The sequence below is a fragment of the Cotesia glomerata genome, linkage group LG9, assembly GCF_020080835.1.
Source record: "Cotesia glomerata isolate CgM1 linkage group LG9, MPM_Cglom_v2.3, whole genome shotgun sequence".
Taxonomy (NCBI): Eukaryota; Metazoa; Arthropoda; class Insecta; order Hymenoptera; family Braconidae; genus Cotesia; species Cotesia glomerata.
Window position 1 is genome coordinate 8,245,166 of NC_058166.1, and position 22,334 is coordinate 8,267,499.

Genomic DNA, 22,334 nt, shown 5'->3' on the forward strand with positions numbered 1-22,334 from the left:
CGCTTGTATGATACAAAATATAGTTTAAAATATCATTATAATTACTCCCATGATAGTATTTTATCAGTAAGTCGTAGTACATTACCATCGTCAAATCAAAGTCTCTTTGTACAAAATTCTGATTTATCTCACGAAAATTTTAACGGTAGTACTACTGAGAATTATGCAACTTCTTTTAAAAGAGCTTCCTCGGATGCTGATAATCTAAATACTGATTTTACTTATTCTAAGGTTCATGAAAGTTTAAATGGCTCTAGCAATGACTTTAACGAATACTTCTCCGAAATCAATGAATTATTATCCCATATGTACAATTTTCTAAACATGCCGAGATCATTAATTCAAAGTTTGTTTAAAATAATCGAGTCATTCATTTTAAATTTATTAAAAAAAATATTGAATATGTTAAATAATTCTAAAATTGTGTTTGATAAAAAAGTAAATGATATATTTTTAATATACTCTCAAATACAAGCTGCTTTCATGCAGTTGGGAACAGAACACAAACGTATTCAGTATTATTTAAATTCCGAGTGTTACGTTGAGCCTATAAGTGAAGTTGTTGGTACGTATAAAACAGAGAAAATAGTTAACAATAAAAAAATTATGAGCTTAACTGAAGCAAAAACTTATATTGTCCCACTTAAACATTCGTTAAAGTTATTCTTGGAGCTTCCTGGAGTATTTACAACTATTTATAATTACCAAAAGTTATTGATAGATGAAAACAAAAATGATACCCTTAAAATTATTCGAAATATTGTGCAAGGTTCTTTGTGGGACGATATAATGAAACGGAAAGGTAATAAGGATATTGTACTTCCGTTAATAGCATTTTATGACGATCTAGAAACGGGTAATCCTCTCGGAAGTCATTCTGGAATAAATAAATTAGGTGCTGTATACTCATCAATTGCTACTGTGCCACCAAATATGTCTAGTAGGTTAGAAAATATTTTTTTAACTGAACTTTTTTATTCTAACGATAGAGTAACTTTTGGCAATGCATTGATTTTTAAAAAATTGATATTAGACTTAAAAGAACTAGAAGAAATTGGCATTGAGATTTGTGTAAATAATGAAATACTCAAAGTAAAATTTGTTTTAGTAACTTTGGCTGGAGATAATTTAGGTCTTAATAGTATTTTAGGTTTTCCGGAAAGCTTCAATGCCACTTACTTTTGCCGAACTTGTTTAATAACGAAAGCTAATTCAGAAAAAGATACTTGTGAACATGAAAATTTAATAAGAAAAGTAGAATATTATGATAAGCATATTAAAGATAAAAATATAGAAAATAAAGTTAACTTAAAAGAACCATGTGTATGGAACGATCTACCAAGCTTTCATGTATATGAGAATTTGACGTTTGATGTAATGCATGACTTAATGGAAGGAATTCATAGATATTCAATGGCATTAATAATTAGTAATCTAATTAAAGAAAAAAGATTTACCTTAGATCAGCTAAATTCGAGACTAAAATATTTTTTATATAATGACTTAGAAATAGTTCCACCTGCTATTAGCGCTAATCATTTAAAAAATAAGTACATTATAATATCTGCTTCTGAAATGTTAAGTCTCGTAAGAAATTTTGCTTATGTAGTCGGAGATCTTGTTGATGAACAAAATGATACTTGGATGTACTATAATTTATTGTTAGAAGTCACAGAAATACTTACCTCGCAAATTTTTTCATCTGAACTATTAGAATACTTGGGACATTTGATTCAACGGCACAATGAAACGTTTATCACGTTATTTAACGAAACTCTAAAGCCAAAGTTTCATTTATTATTGCATTATCCAAGAATAATTGAAAAAATTGGACCACCTATTTTAGTGAGCTCATTTAAATATGAAGCAAAACATCGGGACGCTAAAATCATATCTGACACGATAACTTGCCAAATCCAATTGCCCTTGTCAATAGCTACCAGGTGTCAATTGAAGTCTTGTTTTAGGTATTCTAGTAAAATTGGGCTCAATGACATCATAAGTTATAGTAAATATACACGAAATAAAAATGAAGATTCAAATCATTTTTTTATTGATTGGTATCAGATCAATGGCATAAAATATAAAATAGGAATGGCAATAATTCATGAATTTGATAAAGGTCATGAGCCTGTTTTTTTTGAAATTATAGATATATCTATTAATATAGAAAATGAGACAATTGTTACGTTTGATTGTTTACAGTTAAAGGTAGTTGGATATAGCTCACATTTGAGGGCTTACAATGTAGTTAGAAGTGTAGATAAAAAAAAAATTTTATTAGAAAATTGTTCTTCGCAATCATTAATGATAAGAAATGTTAAAAGTAGTTTATTCATAAGCATTAGTAAGATATAACTATTTATAAAAAAAAAATTGTATGTCTAATTATTTTAATGAATTAATTATAATGTTTGTAAGCAAAAATATTTTATTGTTTTTCAATAAAAAATGATGTTTCAGTTTAAATTATGATTTCATATTTGTGATTATATAAATCTTTCTTTACATAATTTAAGACTTTTTGTTAAAAATTTGCTTTAACCAAGTAAAAAAAATCTTCATTCAAGAGTCGCGCCATACTTGGAACAAGTCGGTAACATCTTGAACCAATGTTACCGTCTGTCTCAATCCAAGAGAAAGAAATTCTTAGGCGAAGTTATATATATATCTTGTTTGAAAACAACCAAGTTTCTTGATTCAAGAATCAATTTCTTAAGTCAAGAGAATTGAAGTACTTAAAACAAGAATGACATTTTGAAGAAAAAATTTTTCTTGAATCAAGTCATTTTTTCTATCAGTGTGGGAATAGCTCATATGATCAAAGAGTTTCGACTGTTGATAAATGGAGTCGAAGTGCATCGGAATAACAATGTTGGTATAACTAGTTTAATGAAAGGATATTCATCATTTAGCCCAAATCAATTGACTACATTGGAAAATGCCGGCTGGTTGATGGATAATGAGGTTAAGTTTACCGATGATGCAGGAACTTTGACTTTATCATTCCACTTAATATTTTAAGTGTTTTTGCTGAAGATTATCTTAAAATTTTGATGAATTTTCAACTTGAGATAATTCTAACGATATCAAACAGTGATATAAATTCTTACATACAAACAAATGCTGCTGCTGCTGCTGAAGAAGTAAAAATCACACTCCAAAAAATTGAATGGATTGTACCATACATAACTCCAGCAGATAAGGAAAAAATTCAAACTCTCAATTACATCGCCAGTGATCCCGCTATACCAATAAGTTTTCGGACTTGGGAATTATATGAGTATCCTCTGTTACCTACAATTTCAAAACAAATTTGGGCAGTCAAAACCTCAACTCAGCTTGAAAAGCCACGTTACGTTGTTCTTGGATTCCAAACAGCAAGGAAAAATGATGCTCGGAAAGATGCTAGCAAATTTGATCACTGCAATTTACGGAACATCAAGTTATTTTTAAATTCACAAAGTTATCCCTATGCTGACTTGAATTTAGATATACCTCACAACCAGTATGCTTTATTATACCATATGTACACAAATTTTTAAACATCATACTATAACAAAGAAGCCGAACCGCTTCTATCGAAAAAGAAATTTTTGGATGAAGCACCACTGTGTGTAATTGATTGTTCCAAGCAGAACGAAGCTATAAAATCTGGACCAGTAGACATTCGACTAGAATTTGAATCAGTTAATCGATTTGCAGCCAACACGACAGCATACTGTTTAATTATTCACGATCGTATCATAGAATACAATCCTATAAGCAGCACTGTTCGTAAGTTAGTGTAAAAGAATGGTTGTTACTTTCAATCTAACACCAACTGTGCATTATATGCATGTTTCGAAATATGCATATAAAAATGCAAGGAAGGGGGAGTGGGAACAGGCTGCGAGAGACAGAGACAGATTTAAAAACAGAATTTTGAAAACCAGTGAAAAATTGGATCCAATATTAAATAAAAAATTATCACAAATAAAACTTTGCAAGTAAGGTAAAAGCCCCAATACATGATCATGTACCAGTATATGATCACTCCATGTATTTGTATACCTACATTTGCGAATATAGATATACAAATACATGGAGTGATCATATACTGGTACATGATCATATACTGGGGCTTTTACCTTAAATGTATAATGTTTAAGATAATAATATATATATGTATCAAATGAAATTTTTATTGATAAATAAAAAAATTTTTTTATAAAATATGCGCATTATTATTTCATTACATATGTTTCCTTATACTATAAATAGAATAATACGAAAAAATTTTTTTTTTACTTATTTCTCTAAATTACATTGTAAGCAAAATTTTCGATATTGATATAAATATATACCGGATATTACCCAATCAGCACCAGTTATAGGATAATGTCGCTTGCAGAATGAATATTCTTTGATTTCTTCATTGTGTTTTAGATTCTCTGGCAATTTATTCCAAATGAAGCGTATTTCTCTTTTGGCGAAGTGAAGTAAAAAGTGTGAATCCAGACAGGCCAGATTTCGAGGATGCATCTTTCGTAGAGTGGTCAATTGATTGAAAAGTTGGACTGATTTTTTGTTGCTGGATTGACAACCATGAAATTTTAAATACCATAATTTGAGTTGTTGAACGTTTTGAAATGCACAAGCTTTTAAATAGCCACTTGAAGTGTGCACTGCAGATGGACACTTCAAACGTGTAAATTCAATTTTATTAATTGAATAATAACGCATTTTTGTTAAATCTATGATTGTAACAGATGGATCATCATATATCAATAAAATAGAGCATCATTCAGTATCAAACCGACTGTTAATACCCTGCAGTCGATAAAATAGATCACTAGTTGGCCTCTAACTGCCGATAAAACTTACCTCAAATCGATAAATAGACGAAAACTTCAATACCTACACCTCCATTTAGCCCACCAAAGCGGCGTAAGTATCTAAATTTCTCGCATATACTTATACTACAAGTCATTTGAATATATACAAAATTCATCATTAGATCAAATAAGTGCATATCACATCAACACCAAAGCTGATACACGGTAAAAACATCAGCTCTGCTGTTGGGGTGGTAGCATTTTGACCTCGAGCGATGGTAACAATTGATCAACAAATTGATGATCATCCACACCCGTACTACAACAGTAGGTAAACTAGATCCCACAATAATCAATTACCAAAACGATGATAATCCTCAACAATCGGTAAAAATCGTAAAAATCGATCACCAAATCGATGACAATTAACACCAGTCGCTACGACAGTAGGTAAAACAGAGAAAAAACGATATAAATCAACCAACAACAGTCAGTAATGCAGAAATTAAAATATCGGTACTGCAGGAATCTGCTTTATCGGGACATCAAACCGACCTTGCTTAGCTACTAAAATTTATATTTATATGCTGATCGTGTGTTTGGTTATGATAATTGGTTCCATGAAATAAAATAGTTAGATTTCTATAAAATCTACTAAAAATGTTGTTGTTTATAAACTAGGACTTTTTGAAACATGAAATTTAGGCCATGTCTATTGAGTTTCAATAACATTTATCAAAAATTTCCTTACAACAAACGTCTCTTTAGCAGCGGGAAAAAAGTAATTGAAAGGTTTCCAAAATTCAATATTACATGTAGTAATTCAGTCAACGGACTAACAATTTTACATACATGTTATTTTTGCTGATTACATAACTTATAAATTGTTCTTTTTTTATCCCTGCTGAAAAGACCTCATAGAATGTCATAGAAAAAAAAAAAATATTCTATAAGATTTTATGATTTACTAATATACGTATGAGCCAGAGAAAATTTTCTCTCAAATATTTTATGATATTCTATTAATAGTTCAACTCATAGATTCTCATAAAAGTATTACTTCTTAGTTGTTATGAGATTTTATGAGTAGTTTCATTAATTACTAATATTCATTAGATTTTATGAGAACTTCGAGATTAAACTTCAAGTAGCATTTCTATGCGATTTTATGTGAAAAATTGAAAGAAAAGTAGCTCATAAGAAGTTATAAACAATTTATAAGAAATCGTGACCAGTATTGCAGTTGAAATTCTTATGACTATTTATGAGTATTTCCGTGGACAAATACACATCAAAGTGTACTGAAACTTATCATATTCTATGTTTTAAAAAAGCCCGGAATTCAGTATAAAATCCCATAAAATACCATTTTCGGATCACTTTACAATATATTGTTATTTTGTGATGTACAATGACTAAAAAATTGTTCATCAGTTATACTTATTGAAAAAAACTAAAGATTTGAAATGTCTAATTTAAAAAAAAAAAAATTTTTTTTTAATCATTGAATTATATAATCGTTTATTAGAATGATGAAATCTAGTAGTTAAAATATTTTTTAATTTTTCTTTTTATTAAAAAAAAAATTTATTTTTATTTGCCGTACTTTTTGATAACAACAAACAGTTGAATTCATTATACAGTGTTCTCGTAGAGCAAGATATTTTAGCTCTGTTTTTATTTTTCCATAAGCCACTAATCAGATAAAGAAAGATAACTTATTACATCTTAAAGAGTGAGCGCTGCAGCGAAATTAAAGTACAGTCGAGTCGCATTATGAGCCCGGCTTGTTTTCTTTTTATTTTAACTAGACTTGCGTTAATATGAAAGAGACGCTAAGAGGGCTCATAACGCGACTCGACTGTATGTTAGAGAGGGTTGCTCAGTTCCCCCTTCTCCCTACTACTTGATTTACATCAATCGTTCGTTGGCAGGTTTGCGCGGACTAAGGTTATTTTACAAAAGCGCATCGGACTGTGTGTCAAGTGCAACGTTAATATTCATTGTTCGTGTAGATTCTTTATGTTTATAAGTAAAAAATGTATGCTTATATTAAAATACTTGGAACAAATGAACTAAAAATTGTGAACGTGGACGAAATTCAGAAGTTCAAGGTAGATACCTTGCCTACGAAGAAATTTAATATTAAAATTGGTCACAAAACCGAACAATGCACGGTTTCCTTCAAAGCAGGTTAGTTAAAAATATTTCTATATTCTCAAAATGTTATTTTTAGTAAAATTAAAATACAAAATGTTAACTATAATAACAAATGTTAATTTTATTTTTAGTTTATAATAATTTTAGTCCTATTCATCAGTTTTCAAAAGTTATGAGAATGTATAACGATTTTATAATATTGAGTTCATAATTTATAAAATCTCATCATTTTATTTCGATTTCAAACAATTTCAAGATCTTGTGAGCTCTTTGTCTAAATGCAAAAAATATTTTGAACTTCTTTTTTCTCAACGAATCTGTAATATATAATTTGAGAGCATTGTAAAACATAATTTCTGACAAGAAAAAATAGTAGCATTCAAAATATATTTTTTAATTTACAAAAATTATAAATATATATATTAATTTTTTAATTTTTCATAACTAAGCCTGAAATAAAAGAAAGTATAATAATTGTTTTAACCATTCAACTACTTCAAATAACTGTCTTTTTTTTTTTTGTACGAGAGATTTAGACTTATAGTAATAATTTCAAAATTTTTTTAATATCTTCTCATTCGAATTTTGAAAAGCTATGAGATTCTATTGTACTTCATTTCAATTTAATAATTTATGAGATCCTATGGTATCCTTTGTTCTCAAATAATTTAGTATTGGGATTTCTATTTGTTTTTTTTATTATTAAATACCCCGAATCTTATCATTTAATCACTATCATTTTTATATTTCAATAATTTCAGAAATAATAATAATAATAATAATTTCAGAAATTTTTTAATACTTCCTACAACATTCGAATTTTGGAAAGCTATGAGATTCTATCGTACTTCATTTCAATTTAATAATTTATGAGATCCTATGGTATCCTTTGTTCTTAAATAATTTAGTATTGGGATTTCTATTTGTTTTTTTTATTATTAAATACCCCGAATCTTATCATTTAATCACTATCATTTTTATATTTCAATAATTTCAGAAATAATAATAATAATAATTTTGTAACGGGGTGGTTAGCCCTGTCCAATTGGTCACCCCTTTCCTCTTTGAAAAGGGCGCCACTGGGATTTTATACTCGGTGTCCCAGAAACCGGGGAGCATGAGAAGGAAAGATCGGGTCGTGAGAAGTTGAGAAAGGCTGTAAAAGTAATGCTGAGAAACAATTATTAACAATTAACAATTCAATTATTTATTTAATATAAACAATTTAATTCTAACGAAATTTCTTAAAATATTGCCCTTAAAATTAACCTATCAATCACTAAATTTGAGAACCTCTCACCTACGCAGGCACTTGCCAAAACTTACAACTAAATATCATTAAATTCTTTTAAACATAGATCATTACGCATCTATCTTCTTAATTTCTTAACTCAACATAGACCATTACGCATCTATCTTCTTAATTTCTTAACTCACTTTTAGACCATTACGCATCTATCTTTAATTTCCTAATTTAATCATAGACCATTACGCATCTAGATTCTTAATTTCTTAAACCCTCGTCCAACTGACGGAATAACAAACAACATATTTTACCCAATAAAAACTTCTTAATTATTCAATTATCTGAACTAATTTCACATAAACAACCTCGTCTACCTGACGGAATACCATATAATACCATAATTACCTGACTTCCATATAAAATCGTCCACCGACGCTAACTTCATTCTATAGAGTTCTCTACTTTATTCATACATCTTAATTACCAATAAAAATGAATCTCAAAACTTCGCATTTCCAAAATTACCAAAATTTCGCCTAACAATTACTTAATATAAAATTCCGACCTTCGATTTTAATTCATTAAATTCATTAATACATCTTCTTAACTAAATTCATTTCCAACTTACTTAACCAAATTTTCTACTAAAGTTATCAATCAATTTATTCTACTAAACCCACTGATTTATTTCATTTCTTGATCTCCACTAAATAATCTTTAACAAAGTTCACTACATAATTTTCTTAACAAGTTCGGTAATCATTTTCTAAATTCACTAAATTTCTCAATAAATACATTCGCTAAATTAACTAAATTAATTAAATTTAGCCCACCGGCCTAAATTTAATTTAACACAATTTCTTAAATCCAACTCTGAAATTCTAAAACGTCTCAACAAAATTTACAACCGTAGAACATTATAGAATGACCTTCACTAACTTAATTACGCATTTTCATTTCTTATTCAAACTTTGTCTTGAAAATTCTTAACTAAAATTAATTTATTATAGCCAACAGGCCTATAATAAATTACTAATAAATTCTCTACCAATAAATTAACAATTAATCAATTAAATTTAATTTTCAATATAAAAGTTCAGCGACAAAACTAACTACTTGACCTTGACAATAATAACTAAAGTACGAATTCGCTAATATAAAAATGACCGCTCGAGAAATTAAATTTAATTATTTCAGCCTCTTAATTAAATCAATAATCAAACCTGGTCTACAATAATCGAAAATACCTGGAGACTCAATTATTGTTTTATTCAACGACGACTGATACTCCGATCCAACTTGGCGGGCTTAGCTGCTTGGCGTCTTGTCGTCTTGAACCAGGGTGCGGCAGGGTTGTCCAATTCCAAAAATGCCCCGATAACTTCCTCTGCAGTTGCTCTTTATTCTCGACGTCCAAATTTGCACTCTATTGACTTAAACTGATCTCAACAAGGTCACTGATTCACAAGGGCAAAAGGCCACTGGCTTCCAGAAGGGAAAAAGCCTCGATGTCCCTCCTGTCGGCTCTTTTATAACCCTCCAACTCCGGCTCTCAAACTTTCCTATTGTTATGCCCCGCTTTATTTTACAGGGACTGTAGTGGGGACTTTCGATTAGCACGCCCGGTGACAAGTCGAAACTACTTGTCAAAAATCGAAAGGTAAGGGAAAGCCCTGACCTACCGTGCGTTAATTAAGTGGTCGATAATGACCCCGGGAAGTTCGATTTTCCCTGTTACAATTTCAGAAATTTTTTAATACTTCCTACAACATTCGAATTTTGGAAAGCTATGAGATTCTATCGTACTTCATTTCAATTTAATAATTTATGAGATCCTATGGTATTCTTTGTTATCAAATAATTTAGTATTGGGATTTCTATTTGTTTTTTTTTTATTAAATACTCAGAATTTTATCATTTAATCACTATTATTTTTACATTTCAATGATTAAAATTACTTCAACTAAAAGAAAAAAAATGTAACACTGAACATGAACTTCTGGACTTATTTTTAATTTTAAATATTTTTTTTTCTTTTTTCCATCTGTCTGAAGAATTAATCGAACATTACTAAAGATGAATTAATGTGACAAAATATATACTAAATTGCAATCTTATGTGTTTGTCAATGCGAATTTATGTAAATTAACTATAAACTTTCCTATTCCATTTTGTCTTTTACTTAAAATAATTTCAGTATTCTTTCAACAACTAATTTTAATATAGGATTATTTTGTTTTTATATTTACAATTGATGATAGTAATGGTTAGGAATGCAATCATTTGCTTATACTGAAAATTAATTTTTTTTTTTTACAGAAACTGAAGAGGAGTTGCTCAAACTTATAGAGTCAAATCGAGCTAGGTTTCCACCTGCAAATATATGTGTAACTGCTTCTGAGGACGATACCCAAGTCAATAAAGTAGCTAAATCTTCAGACCTCCAGAAGACCAATACTCAAGCTTTACTCGACAAGAAGTTAGCATTAAAGGATAAGGTAATAATAATATTATTTTTATAATAAATCGCAATATTTATTGGATCTCTAGAATTTACTTCTCATCAAATCAGTATTTTAATGTATCTATTAAGTTGAAATTTTTTCTTTCCTGATATTTAAATCAATATTTATTATAATCCATTTCTATTTAATCAATTTTATTATTTATGCAAAACGTAATTTGTATAAAAGCGATTTTTTTTTATTTTACTTGACCATGTATGTAATTGACATGACTTTAGGTATTGAAAAAAATATTAATTGAACTTAGACTTGGTCTAGAAAATTTTTACAATTACATTAACTCTTATCGTATACGTAGCCAAAGTTGCAATAATTTACTTCTGAAAATTCGTTTTATTTTCAAAAATTTATACGTAACCTTAAGATTAATAGACGGTAACAGCATTAATGTCAATAGTCTACTCATTGATATACGATACACACACAAACCTCTAAAAGAAAATGATTAGTACAAAGGCCTATAATAATCAAACATTATTGCAGACTTCTCAAATGCGCAAGCGAGCTTACAACCGGTTACTAAATCCTTCTTGTAGCGAGCTATTAGTTAGTCAACGCACAGTTCGAAGGTGGGAAAAAAAATAAATACCCCTGTTGATCTAAACATTGGTTCGTTATTATGAAAATAAATCTAAAGATTAAATACTAACTTATTTTACAGTTGATTTTAATTTTCACTTCATAATATTTCAGATTTTGATGTAAATTCATTTGAAAACAGCAATTTGATTCCTGAATCATTTTGTAAACGTGATTTCGAGAACGCGGAAAAAATACCCTCAGATAATTCATCCGTGGCAGATGAAGAGACACTTAGCAATGACATAAATAATATCACAAGTATTCTGAGTGAAAGTAGTTCAAGTAGCCAAAATAGTAGTGAAGAAGTTCTCACCGAATATTCTACAGATACTACTATGTATTCTGATTCCGATGACAGCTGGTCTGATACTGATAGTAACTACCAAATGCAGGATAGTATTGTTGATGACATCACACAAAGTTTTAATACTGATTCCTTGCAAGGAAACCGCGAAATGTTTGCAGCTTCTCAGCTTAAAACTTCAGATGTCCTATTAATGATTGAAAGTTTTTCTACTTCAAAAAATTTAACGCGAACCGACCACGAAGACTTAATAAACTTAATTAAAGTGCTTGCTGGACCGGAATTTGAAAATTGGAATCCAAGTCAATAGAAACTCTTCCAAATTTATGATGCTCCCTCGGATTTAATAATTTTACATTTCTTTTGCGAAAAATGTAATTTAATTCTAACAAGAAAAGATTTAAGCAAAAGTTCGAAAAAAGAAACCTTTAAGTGTTCTATCTGTAAAAAAAAATATGTTCTTTCATCGCTCGGTAACAATTATTTCATGACTATTGATATCAAGTATCAATTGCAACAGCTGTTATCAGAACCGAAGATAAATGCCAATCTTTTTCGTTACATTGAAATTATAAAAAATAATATATCCGATGCTGATGTTATTTTCGATGTCCACAGTTCTCTTCTTTATAAACAATTAATGCGCCATATCCCGGGAGTTTTAACGCTAAATTGTAATGTAGATGGCGCACCAATTTTTAATAGTTCAACAGCTAGTTTTTGGCCTCAACAATTAATAATTAACGAGCTTCCGCCAAAATTACGATTTAAAAATACTATTCTTGGTGGTATTTTCGTTACTCATAAAGAACCGAAACCAAACCTCATGAACTTATATAGTACGGAGTTATGCAATCAAATAGTTTGTTTAATGACGGAAGGGATAAATATTAAAAATATAAGTATAAATCAAACTGTCAATTTAAAGTTTACATTGTTTGCATGTTGTGTAGACTCTGTTGCACGTCCAGTTTGCCAAAATCGTGTTCAATTCAATGCGTATTGGGGATGTAGTTGGTGTTACGCACCTGGAACATATTTCGCAAACTCTATGCGTTATCCTTTGACCTAAAACGATCCAGATTTGCGCACGAATTCGCGATACAAAGAAGACGTAAAAATGCTGTCAGGTTGAATAAAAATTATGTTCCCAGAAGAAGAAAAACTTATAAAAGTACTAATTATATTGCAAAAAAAAAATAAAAACATGTAATGGAGTGAAAGGCTCGACGCCATTTATAAAATTATTACCATTATTTGATAATGTTTGGGGATATCCTATCGATTATATGCACGGTTGTTTACTCGGTGTTGTTCGTCAATTATGGGCTTTGTGGACTACAGCAGGGACTGATTTTTACTTAACAAAGGATAATCGTGATGAAATTCAAAAACGTTTAGATAATATGAAGCCACCTCACGAAATTCATCGGCTTCCAGGATTGATAAAAAATTTTAGCAAATGGAAGGCTTCTCAACTGAAATCTTGGCTGTTGTATTGGAGTCCGATCTGTTTAAATGGCATTTTAAACATAGAATGTTTTGACTCTTATTTACTGCTTGTGCGCAGCATTCATACTCTTCTAAAACGTACAATAACGGAAAGTGAGATTTTACGATCAGAATATGATCTTGTGAAGAAGGTATTAGGAGCAGGGAGGCGAAGGGGTGTCGCGAGCAGTGAGAGCCGGCATCACGGGACTAATCGACGGACCGAGCAAGCGATGGAGCGAGCCATCGCTACCGCGACCGCGTCGACTGCCGTGCCACGGCATTTATGTATATATGTTTAATTTTTGTCATGAGTTTAATTATTTTATTTATAGTTAATTATTATTATTACTATTGTAACTATTATTATGTTTAATTGTTTAGTTAAAAGTATTAATGAAAGATTATTAATTTAATTAACGGTTAAAACGTCGTTTGAAATAATTGAAACAATTAATTTGACAAGTTTCGTTTACAACTTTATTATTTGTTTACGGCGATTATTATTAATAATAATAATCTGTATATGATTTTTTTTTGTTTACAATTATTTCTTTGATTTAAAATTATTTCAAAGGACGACTATTAGAAAAAGGAATTTAGTAGTTTGCCATCGCGCGATAGATGGCGTCGACTGTTCGCTCGCGATAAAAATCGCCGAGCTGATATAAGCGAAACCGCGACGTTATAATTTTTGTTCTTTCAAAGAACAAAAATTTACTTTATCTGAAATAATTAATTGATTAAAATATTTTGAATAAATTCGAAATATCCAATTAATTATTTTTCTAAGTCCCAGGAAATTAAATTAGTATGGGAAATAATTTTGGTAAAATAATTATGTTTGTATAAAATTATTTTTCGACGTTGAAATTATAGGAAAATGTAATTCGATTGAAATCGATGTAATCTGTTGAATCAATTGAATGAATCTGATATTTAATTTTGAAATATATTTAAAAACTTATAAATTTTCGGGGATTTCCCGAAGTTCGACGGCAAGCGATAGGTGGCGATAATTCACCAATACTTTTCGCTTTTAGTAATAATTTTTGGGTTGATAAAGCCCAAAAATTATCCGCCGTTGAGCAACCTTTCTCTGGGTTTAATTTACTTGTCTGGAGACTTCTGGCCAAGGAAATTAAAAGAGGGTTCCCTCTACCTGGTGCGGACTACCACAGGTAAGTGAACTTATCTACCTACGAGTAAAGGCGACTCTCCACCTGGAGGCCTTCAGCCAAAAGGTGGCAACCAAGCCGACTAGGTGAGGGAGAGGTGGATTCTATTCACTCTTCCTTTGGGAATCGCGAATTAGGGCCTGCGGGGCGGCACTAGTCACCTGTCAGGAGCTGGGCAGCAGAGGGCCGACTGAAGGGGAATTAGCGACGCGTTTTGAAAGGTACGACGGGCGAATGATTTTACCAACGACGGTAATGGAAATTGTAAACGCCGTGTATGTATGGGTTTTATTTTGTTTAATCGCCGTTTTCTTTTGTAAAATGTTTAATGTTTTTGTTTATTGAAATAAAGAGGTTTTGTTTTGTTAATTATAGTAAAATTAACGAGTTAATTTTAATTGTAAATTACCCTCGTTAGAATCCTGGACTCCGGCGAGCTAAATCGAGCCGGGGGTAAAATGAGCCAGAAAGTACCCGTTACAAATTTTTATGGCGCTCGAACAGGGACAGGTTTTTGTTTTTGGTAACGAGGTACGAGTTTAGTAAACCGCGATGCGAACGGCTATTTCAAACGGAGGTCCAATAATCTTTTTCAATTGTTAAAGGTCGTGGAAATTTAATTGTTTTTTGAGATGGCTTCGCGGGCAACGGCGGGTTCCCAATCGTGGCTTTGGTCCTTACGAAAAGCCGACGTTATCGAGGAGTTGAGGAAGTACAACGTGTCATTCGAATCGAGAGCGACTTTAACAGAGTTACGAATCTTGCTGAGAGCCCAACTGAATAAAACAAAAGTCGCGAACGCGGGGCGAGAGGGTGAATATGACCAACTATTAGACGATCTTGATCGGTCCGAGATCGAACTAGAAGTCATTGAGGAGGTAACTGTTTCGGACAAAGAACTACGGCCGATAGACGACGATGAGACTCAAGAAGACGCTCAATCGAGAGTAACCCGGGAACAAGAAGCTAGTGAAGCTGAGTTACGTCGGGAACTCGAGAACGAGGTTCGAGAGGAGTTGGAAAGGAAGGAAAGGGAGAAGATAGAGCGAGAGAACCGCGAAAAGCGCCGAGTCGAGCGCGAACGACGGGAACTCGAGGAACAAAGAGCACGAGAACAAGAAGTACGGGAGAGAGAAGCGCGTGAGCTGAAAGAAAGAGAGGAACGTGAGGCCCGAGAACGAGAAATTAGAGAGCGGGAAGAACAGGAGAGACGCGAACGTGAGGAACGCGAAGCGAGAGAAAAAGCGATGCGCGAAACACATGAGCGGGAGAATCGAGAACTACGAGAACGACTAAGACGCGAGATTACGGAACAAATAAGACAAGAGATCGATGCTAGAAGGCTACGCGACCCGGAAAACGGGAGACTGGAGTCAGAACAGGAGGTACAGGCGAGACGAGAACGAGAAATGAGACAAGAGCAAGAACGACGTGAACGCGAGCAAAGAGAACGAGAGGAGCGTGAGACTCGAGAACGTTTGAGACGAGAAATCACGGAACAAGTGCGACGCGAAATAGAATTAGAAAGACAAGCCAATCAGGCAGCGCAAAATCCAGGCCTGATTTTTCCGGCGGCATTGCCGAGAGAAAACGACGAATTTCGGACAAGAGACTTGGTGCGCAAGTGGGGCGTTACCTTCAACGGCGAACGCGACGTGTTAGATTTTATCGAGCGTATCGACGAATTGACTGAAAGTTACGGATTCCAGAAAGACAAGTTAGTTCACTGCATCCCTATGCTTCTTCGCGATAAAGCTATACACTGGTACCGAAACAACAAGAGGGACTGGGCGTCGTGGGAAGACTTCACGTCGGATTTAAAATCTTTCTTCCTACCCCCAGGTCGGGCGATCGAACTTGAAGAGCAGATTAGAAACCGTGTGCAGAGAGAGACCGAGATAGCAAAGGAATATGCGACTAGTTTACAGACCCTGATGCGTCGACACGGACAAATGACTCCCCAGGCTAAGTTAGCGCGACTGTACCAAAATTTAAGACCTGAATATCGTCGATATATTAAGCGAACCGAGTTCACCGATGTTCCAGAGCTATTGCGACTGGCAGGCGAGTTCGAGCAACTCGAAAGCCAGGAAAAGGGGCAATCGCAGCCTAGTAATAAGCCAGCAGTCGGAAAAATTAACACCGGAAAGCCGGCTACAGGGAAAACGACGAAACCAGCCGCGTCGTTAGAGATTTTTGAGTACGATTGGCGAGAACATTGTTGGCGCTGTCGGCAGAAAGGCCACCGACAACCCCAATGCACGAATCCACGAGTAAAATTCTGCTCACGGTGCGGTAAAATGGGCACGTGGACCTACGATTGCTGCCCGTGGCGGGGAAACGCCGCGAGGGTCGACACCAGCTCCCAGAGTCGACCCGGAGACCGTCAAGACTCACGAATATCGGGAGCCAAGCCCCAGATGAACAAAAAGGACAACGCCGCGACAACAACCGCGTCGAAGCCCAGCAGCAGTACAACCCCTCAGCAGTAAGAGTAGGAGATAAACGACCTTTCGCCAAAATCGAGCTTGGTGGAAGAGATATCCACGCGTTAATGGATACTGGCGCGACGGCATCTGTAATTTCGCCAGCTACATGGGCTTTTGTACAAAATAACGGGCTATTTACAAAGTATGACCCAACGCCGATACAAGGATCAAGTTTGGGAAGCCATGTAGTGCAAACTACCGGCACCGCATGGATCGCGATAACCGAGTCAGGCCAAGTTTACACGTTACCGTTTCATATTATTCCGTCGTATAGGAACGATATGCTCCTGGGAGTCGATAACCTGAGCAAAATGGGTTACCAGTTATTACGTAAGCAGGATACGTTCGAGTGTCATACCCTCGACGTCAAATACGATCTTGAGACCGCCCGACGAGAGATTAAAGCTTTACTCAAGCTCGATGAAGGAGTAAAAGGTCCAACTCGTTGCGCGACTCATAGAATTAAGTTAAAACCCGGCACGGAACCGATCAAATCACGTTATTATCCGAAAAATCCGAAAATGCAAAAGATTATGAACGATGAAGTAGACAAAATGCTCCAGGATGGCATCATAGAACCGTCTAGCAGTCCTTGGAGCTCGCCGATCGTGATGGTTCGAAAAAAAGACCAAAAATATCGCTTTTGCGTCGATCTGCGACAAGTAAATGATGTCTCCGAGAAGGATGCATTTCCGATTCCCCAGGTAAATGCTTCATTGGATAAATTGCGAGGATCTAAGTATAAAAGCGTGATTGACTTAAAGAGCGGGTATTGGCAAATACCACTGGACGACGAGAGTAAACCAATTACGGCCTTCACAATTCCTGGGCGAGGTTTATTTCAATTCCGCGTGATGCCTTTCGGGTTACATTCGGCACCCGCGACATTTCAACGAGCTATGCACGAAGTCTTAGGGGTCGATTTAGAACCTTACGTCGTAGTATATTTAGACGATATTATTGTACTCGGCGAAAGTCTCGAACACCACATGGAGACATTGCGAAAGGTGCTAGAACGTCTCAGAGCCGCGAATCTGAAGATTAATCACGAGAAAAGTCGTTTCCTGGAAACGTCAGTTATCTATCTCGGGCACGTTATCGACGAGCATGGGATTCACACGGACCCAGAAAAGGTGAAAGCAATCACCGAGATCGCTCCACCACGAACGACGAAAGAATTACGCCAGTTTTTGGGAATGGTTTCATGGTACCGACGATTCATCCCGAACTGTGCTGACCGAACTAAGCCACTCACTTCTTTACTCCAGAAAAAGAAACGTTGGAGATGGACAGAAGTAGAGCAAACGGCTTTCGACACTTTGAAAGATCATTTAAAATCCGCGCCGGTGTTAACTCCCCCGGATTTTAATAAGAGATTTACACTACAAACCGACGCGAGTAACGAAGGACTTGGTGCGGTGTTGACGCAGGAAGACGACGGGAAAGAACAAGTTATCGCGTACGCAAGTCGAGGGATGAACAAAGCGGAGCGAAATTACTCCGTGACCGAGAAAGAGTGCCTAGCCGTCGTTTGGGCGATACAGAAAATGAGGCCGTATCTCGAGGGATATGAGTTTACGGTAATCACCGATCACCAATCGTTAAAATGGTTGCGTACGATGGAAAGCCCGAGCGGTAGAGTAGCTAGGTGGAATATGTATTTGCAGCAATACGATTTCAACGTCGTATACCGAAAGGGAAAATGGAACAAAGTGGCCGACGCTTTGTCACGTAGTCAACCGGAAAAGGCCGACATTGAAGAAGCCGATGACCACGAAGCCGAGCTCGTGATCGACGCTTTAATACTAGGAGATTCGTGGTACGAACGCGTTAAAAAGGGTGTTGAAAATGACCCACAGAAGTATCCAGAATACTGTTTAAAGAATGGTCTTTTGTACCGACACGCGTATCACAGTCTCGATTACACGGATCGAGGAGACGTTTGGAAGTTATGCATCCCAGATGCAGGCAGACGACAAGTTCTGCACGAGAATCACGACGCTCCGACCGGTGGACACGGAGGTATTGCAAAGACCATCGCGAGGATCTCACGTAGTTATTATTGGCCAAAAATGCGCGCCGAGATTACCGAGTACGTCCGTCAATGTATCAAATGTCAGGAATTTAAGCCGTCACAGCAACCCCCGTCTGCTCCGATGGGTACTATACCGGCTACCAGACCCTGGGCGGTGGTATCAGCGGATATCATCGGCCCAAAACCTAGGTCGACCAGCGGAATGGCGTATATCGTGGTATTTCAAGATAAATACACGAAATGGATCGAGGCACACCCATTACGCCATCAGAAGGCCGATGCGATTAGTAAGGTCCTAAAAGATAAAGTTTTACTGCGCTTTGGGCGAGTCGACACGGTCATCACGGATAATGGAACCCCATTCGTAAGCAAAGAGTTCACTTCGCTATTACAAGGATTCCATATCCAACACGTGAAAACCCCACCATACTCACCTCAGTGCAACCCTGTAGAACGCACGAATCGCGTAATTGGGACAATGATTGCCCAATTCGTTGAGAAAAGTCAGAAAACGTGGGATAAACTGCTACCGGAATTAATGTTCGCGTATAACACGGCGAAACACGACGCAACGCAGTTCTCACCAGCGTATTTAAATTACGGACGCGAGATTATGCCTCCTTTATCAGAAAGGGCATTGAGTGACGAAGGAACACACGTGCAACACGATCCGCATAAAGCGGCGAAATCTTTAGAAGAGACTATGGAATTAGTAAACGTAAATTTAGCACAGACGTACGAGCGACAGGCTAAATACTACAATAAGAAACGAGGATCGTGGCAACCTGAAGTTGGAGACTTGGTGAGTCGTAGAGAACACCACTTGTCTTTCGCAGGAGACAACTTTTCAGCCAAGCTGGCCAATAAGTTTTCCACGGGCTTCGTAGTCTCGAAAGTAGTAGGACCGTCAGTGTACGAACTAGAAAAGAACGGGAGAACGTATACAGCGCACATTAAGGATCTGAAACCTTGCCACGAGGGTAGTGAGCAGGTCAAAGATCATCGAGAACCCCCGGCTATTGAGCCAATTGAGACGACCGAGGAACCCGACGAGAATGCTCGCGTAACTCGATCGAGAACAAAGCGCGGGTTAGCGAAATTAGTTGTAGAGTCGTGGGCCCTGATTTGAAATTAGCCGAACGCGACGAAAAGAGTAAAAAGGTAAATTAAAATAATAAGTTCGTAGATTCACTGAACCTCTTTATTTTAATAACGCGGGTATGATAAAGTATGTTGAATGCCTACTAGTCTTAAGACATTTTTTCGACGATTTCGTAGACGATGGAGCCGTTGAAGATCAGCGAATTTCAAGAAGAAGTTCGACGTCTCGAGGAAGTTTTGAAGAACGACCCCCACGTCCCCACCGCTACCATAATCGCAAGTCACGACGTTCGACGAGTTCGACTCGCTCGACAACGCTGCGAGAAAATGTTGGAGCTATTCGGCTCAGCCAGTCCAGGTCCACGCCAGTGGAAGGGCCTCGACAAACCAAACGAACAGACCAGACAAGAACCTAAGACGAAGAGACTTCAACGACCGAAGATCTCAATCGTAGAAAACCGAATGCTGCCCGGAAAGATCCGGATAGTACCAGCCCCCGAGCCGTACGATCCAACTAAACCTGGATTCGTATGGACTCGACCGAGGAAGCTACAGCCACCGACGGAAACAGTGGAAGAAGAAGCACGCCTGTTAGAAGAGATCCTGATCACCAAGGAACCGGAGACCATTCACAGCGCCGTCCACTCGGATCTCCGAGACGAACAAAGTCCATGCCAAGGCAATCCCTTGACAATTACGACAGCGGTCACCTCGAAGGTGGCCTGTTTACCCAGTTGGGTTCGACACGACGACGCACCATTATTGATGGATTACCCGGATGAATTCGAAGACAAACCAGGAGATCTTTTCAAACGACCACGGAAACGACCGCCGCAGACGTTGGAGCAGTTGCTAGCAACTCTGACGCCGCTAGACCAAGTTAGAAGTCAACCGTTCCTTCCACATCAGAAGAGACGCCGATTCAAGGCGTATGATCAAGAGCTACGACTATATCAGGTGGTTCAGACACGTAATCAGTCATCACCGACTATAGTATCGATGGGAACTACGGCTCACGACATGCTGGCCAATCTACAGGGCAGCTCGAGCCAGAAATAAAGAAGTAACAAGAAAAATACAAGACGAAAAGTGGCAAACGAAGTTCACCACTTTTCTTTTTAAAGAAAGAGGGGTGTGAAGAAGGTATTATAAGCGGGGAGGCGGAGGGGTGTCGTGAGCAACGAGAGACGGGGCTCATCGACGGACCGAGCGAGCCATCGCTACCGCGACCGCGTCGACTGCCGTGCCACGGCATTTATGTATATATGTTTAATTTTTGTCATGAGTTTAATTATTTTATTTATAGTTAATTATTATTATTACTATTGTAACTATTATTATGTTTAATTGTTTAGTTAAAAGTATTAATGAAAGATTATTAATTTAATTAACGGTTAAAACGTCGTTTGAAATAATTGAAACAATTAATTTGACAAGTTTCGTTTACAACTTTATTATTTGTTTACGGCGATTATTATTAATAATAATAATCTGTATATGATTTTTTTTTTGTTTACAATTATTTCTTTGATTTAAAATTATTTCAAAGGACGACTATTAGAAAAAGGAATTTAGTAGTTTGCCATCGCGCGATAGATGGCGTCGACTGTTCGCTCGCGATAAAAATCGCCGAGCTGATATAAGCGAAACCGCGACGTTATAATTTTTGTTCTTTCAAAGAACAAAAATTTACTTTATCTGAAATAATTAATTGATTAAAATATTTTGAATAAATTCGAAATATCCAATTAATTATTTTTCTAAGTCCCAGGAAATTAAATTAGTATGGGAAATAATTTTGGTAAAATAATTATGTTTGTATAAAATTATTTTTCGACGTTGAAATTATAGGAAAATGTAATTCGATTGAAATCGATGTAATCTGTTGAATCAATTGAATGAATCTGATATTTAATTTTGAAATATATTTAAAAACTTATAAATTTTCGGGGATTTCCCGAAGTTCGACGGCAAGCGATAGGTGGCGATAATTCACCAATACTTTTCGCTTTTAGTAATAATTTTTGGGTTGATAAAGCCCAAAATTATCCGCCGTTGAGCAACCTTTCTCTGGGTTTAATTTACTTGTCTGGAGACTTCTGGCCAAGGAAATTAAAAGAGGGTTCTCTCTACCTGGTGCGGACTACCACAGGTAAGTGAACTTATCTACCTACGAGTAAAGGCGACTCTCCACCTGGAGGCCTTCAGCCAAAAGGTGGCAACCAAGCCGACTAGGTGAGGGAGAGGTGGATTCTATTCACTCTTCCTTTGGGAATCGCGAATTAGGGCCTGCGGGGCGGCACTAGTCACCTGTCAGGAGCTGGGCAGCAGAGGGCCGACTGAAGGGGAATTAGCGACGCGTTTTGAAAGGTACGACGGGCGAATGATTTTACCAACGACGGTAAT

The 22,334-nt window shown here is 35.7% G+C and overlaps 2 protein-coding genes across 2 annotated transcripts; both read left to right on the forward strand.

Annotated features, from left to right (window-relative positions):
* Nucleotides 1–6,607: 6,607 nt before the first annotated feature.
* On the forward strand, nt 6,608–13,427 carry LOC123271515. Its single transcript, XM_044737861.1, has 3 exons — nt 6,608–7,010; nt 10,543–10,721; nt 11,232–13,427. The coding sequence occupies exons 1-3, from the start codon at nt 6,857–6,859 to the stop codon at nt 11,331–11,333; spliced, it is 435 nt and encodes a 144-aa protein (XP_044593796.1). The 5' UTR covers nt 6,608–6,856; the 3' UTR covers nt 11,334–13,427.
* Nucleotides 13,428–14,668: 1,241 nt separating this feature from the next.
* LOC123272209 (trichohyalin-like) lies at nt 14,669–16,795 on the forward strand. Its single transcript, XM_044738909.1, has one exon. It carries the CDS (start codon nt 14,936–14,938, stop codon nt 16,793–16,795), a length of 1,860 nt encoding a protein of 619 aa, XP_044594844.1. The 5' UTR covers nt 14,669–14,935.
* The last annotated feature ends 5,539 nt before the right edge of the window (nt 16,796–22,334 follow it).

Coding starts and splice junctions, on each gene's coding strand:
- LOC123271515 (XM_044737861.1), top strand. CDS start 6,857: ATGTATGCTTATATTAAAATACTTGGAACAAATGAACTAAAAATTGTG. Junction 7,011..10,542: donor CACGGTTTCCTTCAAAGCAG/GTTAGTTAAAAA, acceptor TTTTTTTTACAG/AAACTGAAGAGGAGTTGCTC. Junction 10,722..11,231: donor AGTTAGCATTAAAGGATAAG/GTAATAATAATA, acceptor ACATTATTGCAG/ACTTCTCAAATGCGCAAGCG.
- LOC123272209 (XM_044738909.1), top strand. CDS start 14,936: ATGGCTTCGCGGGCAACGGCGGGTTCCCAATCGTGGCTTTGGTCCTTA.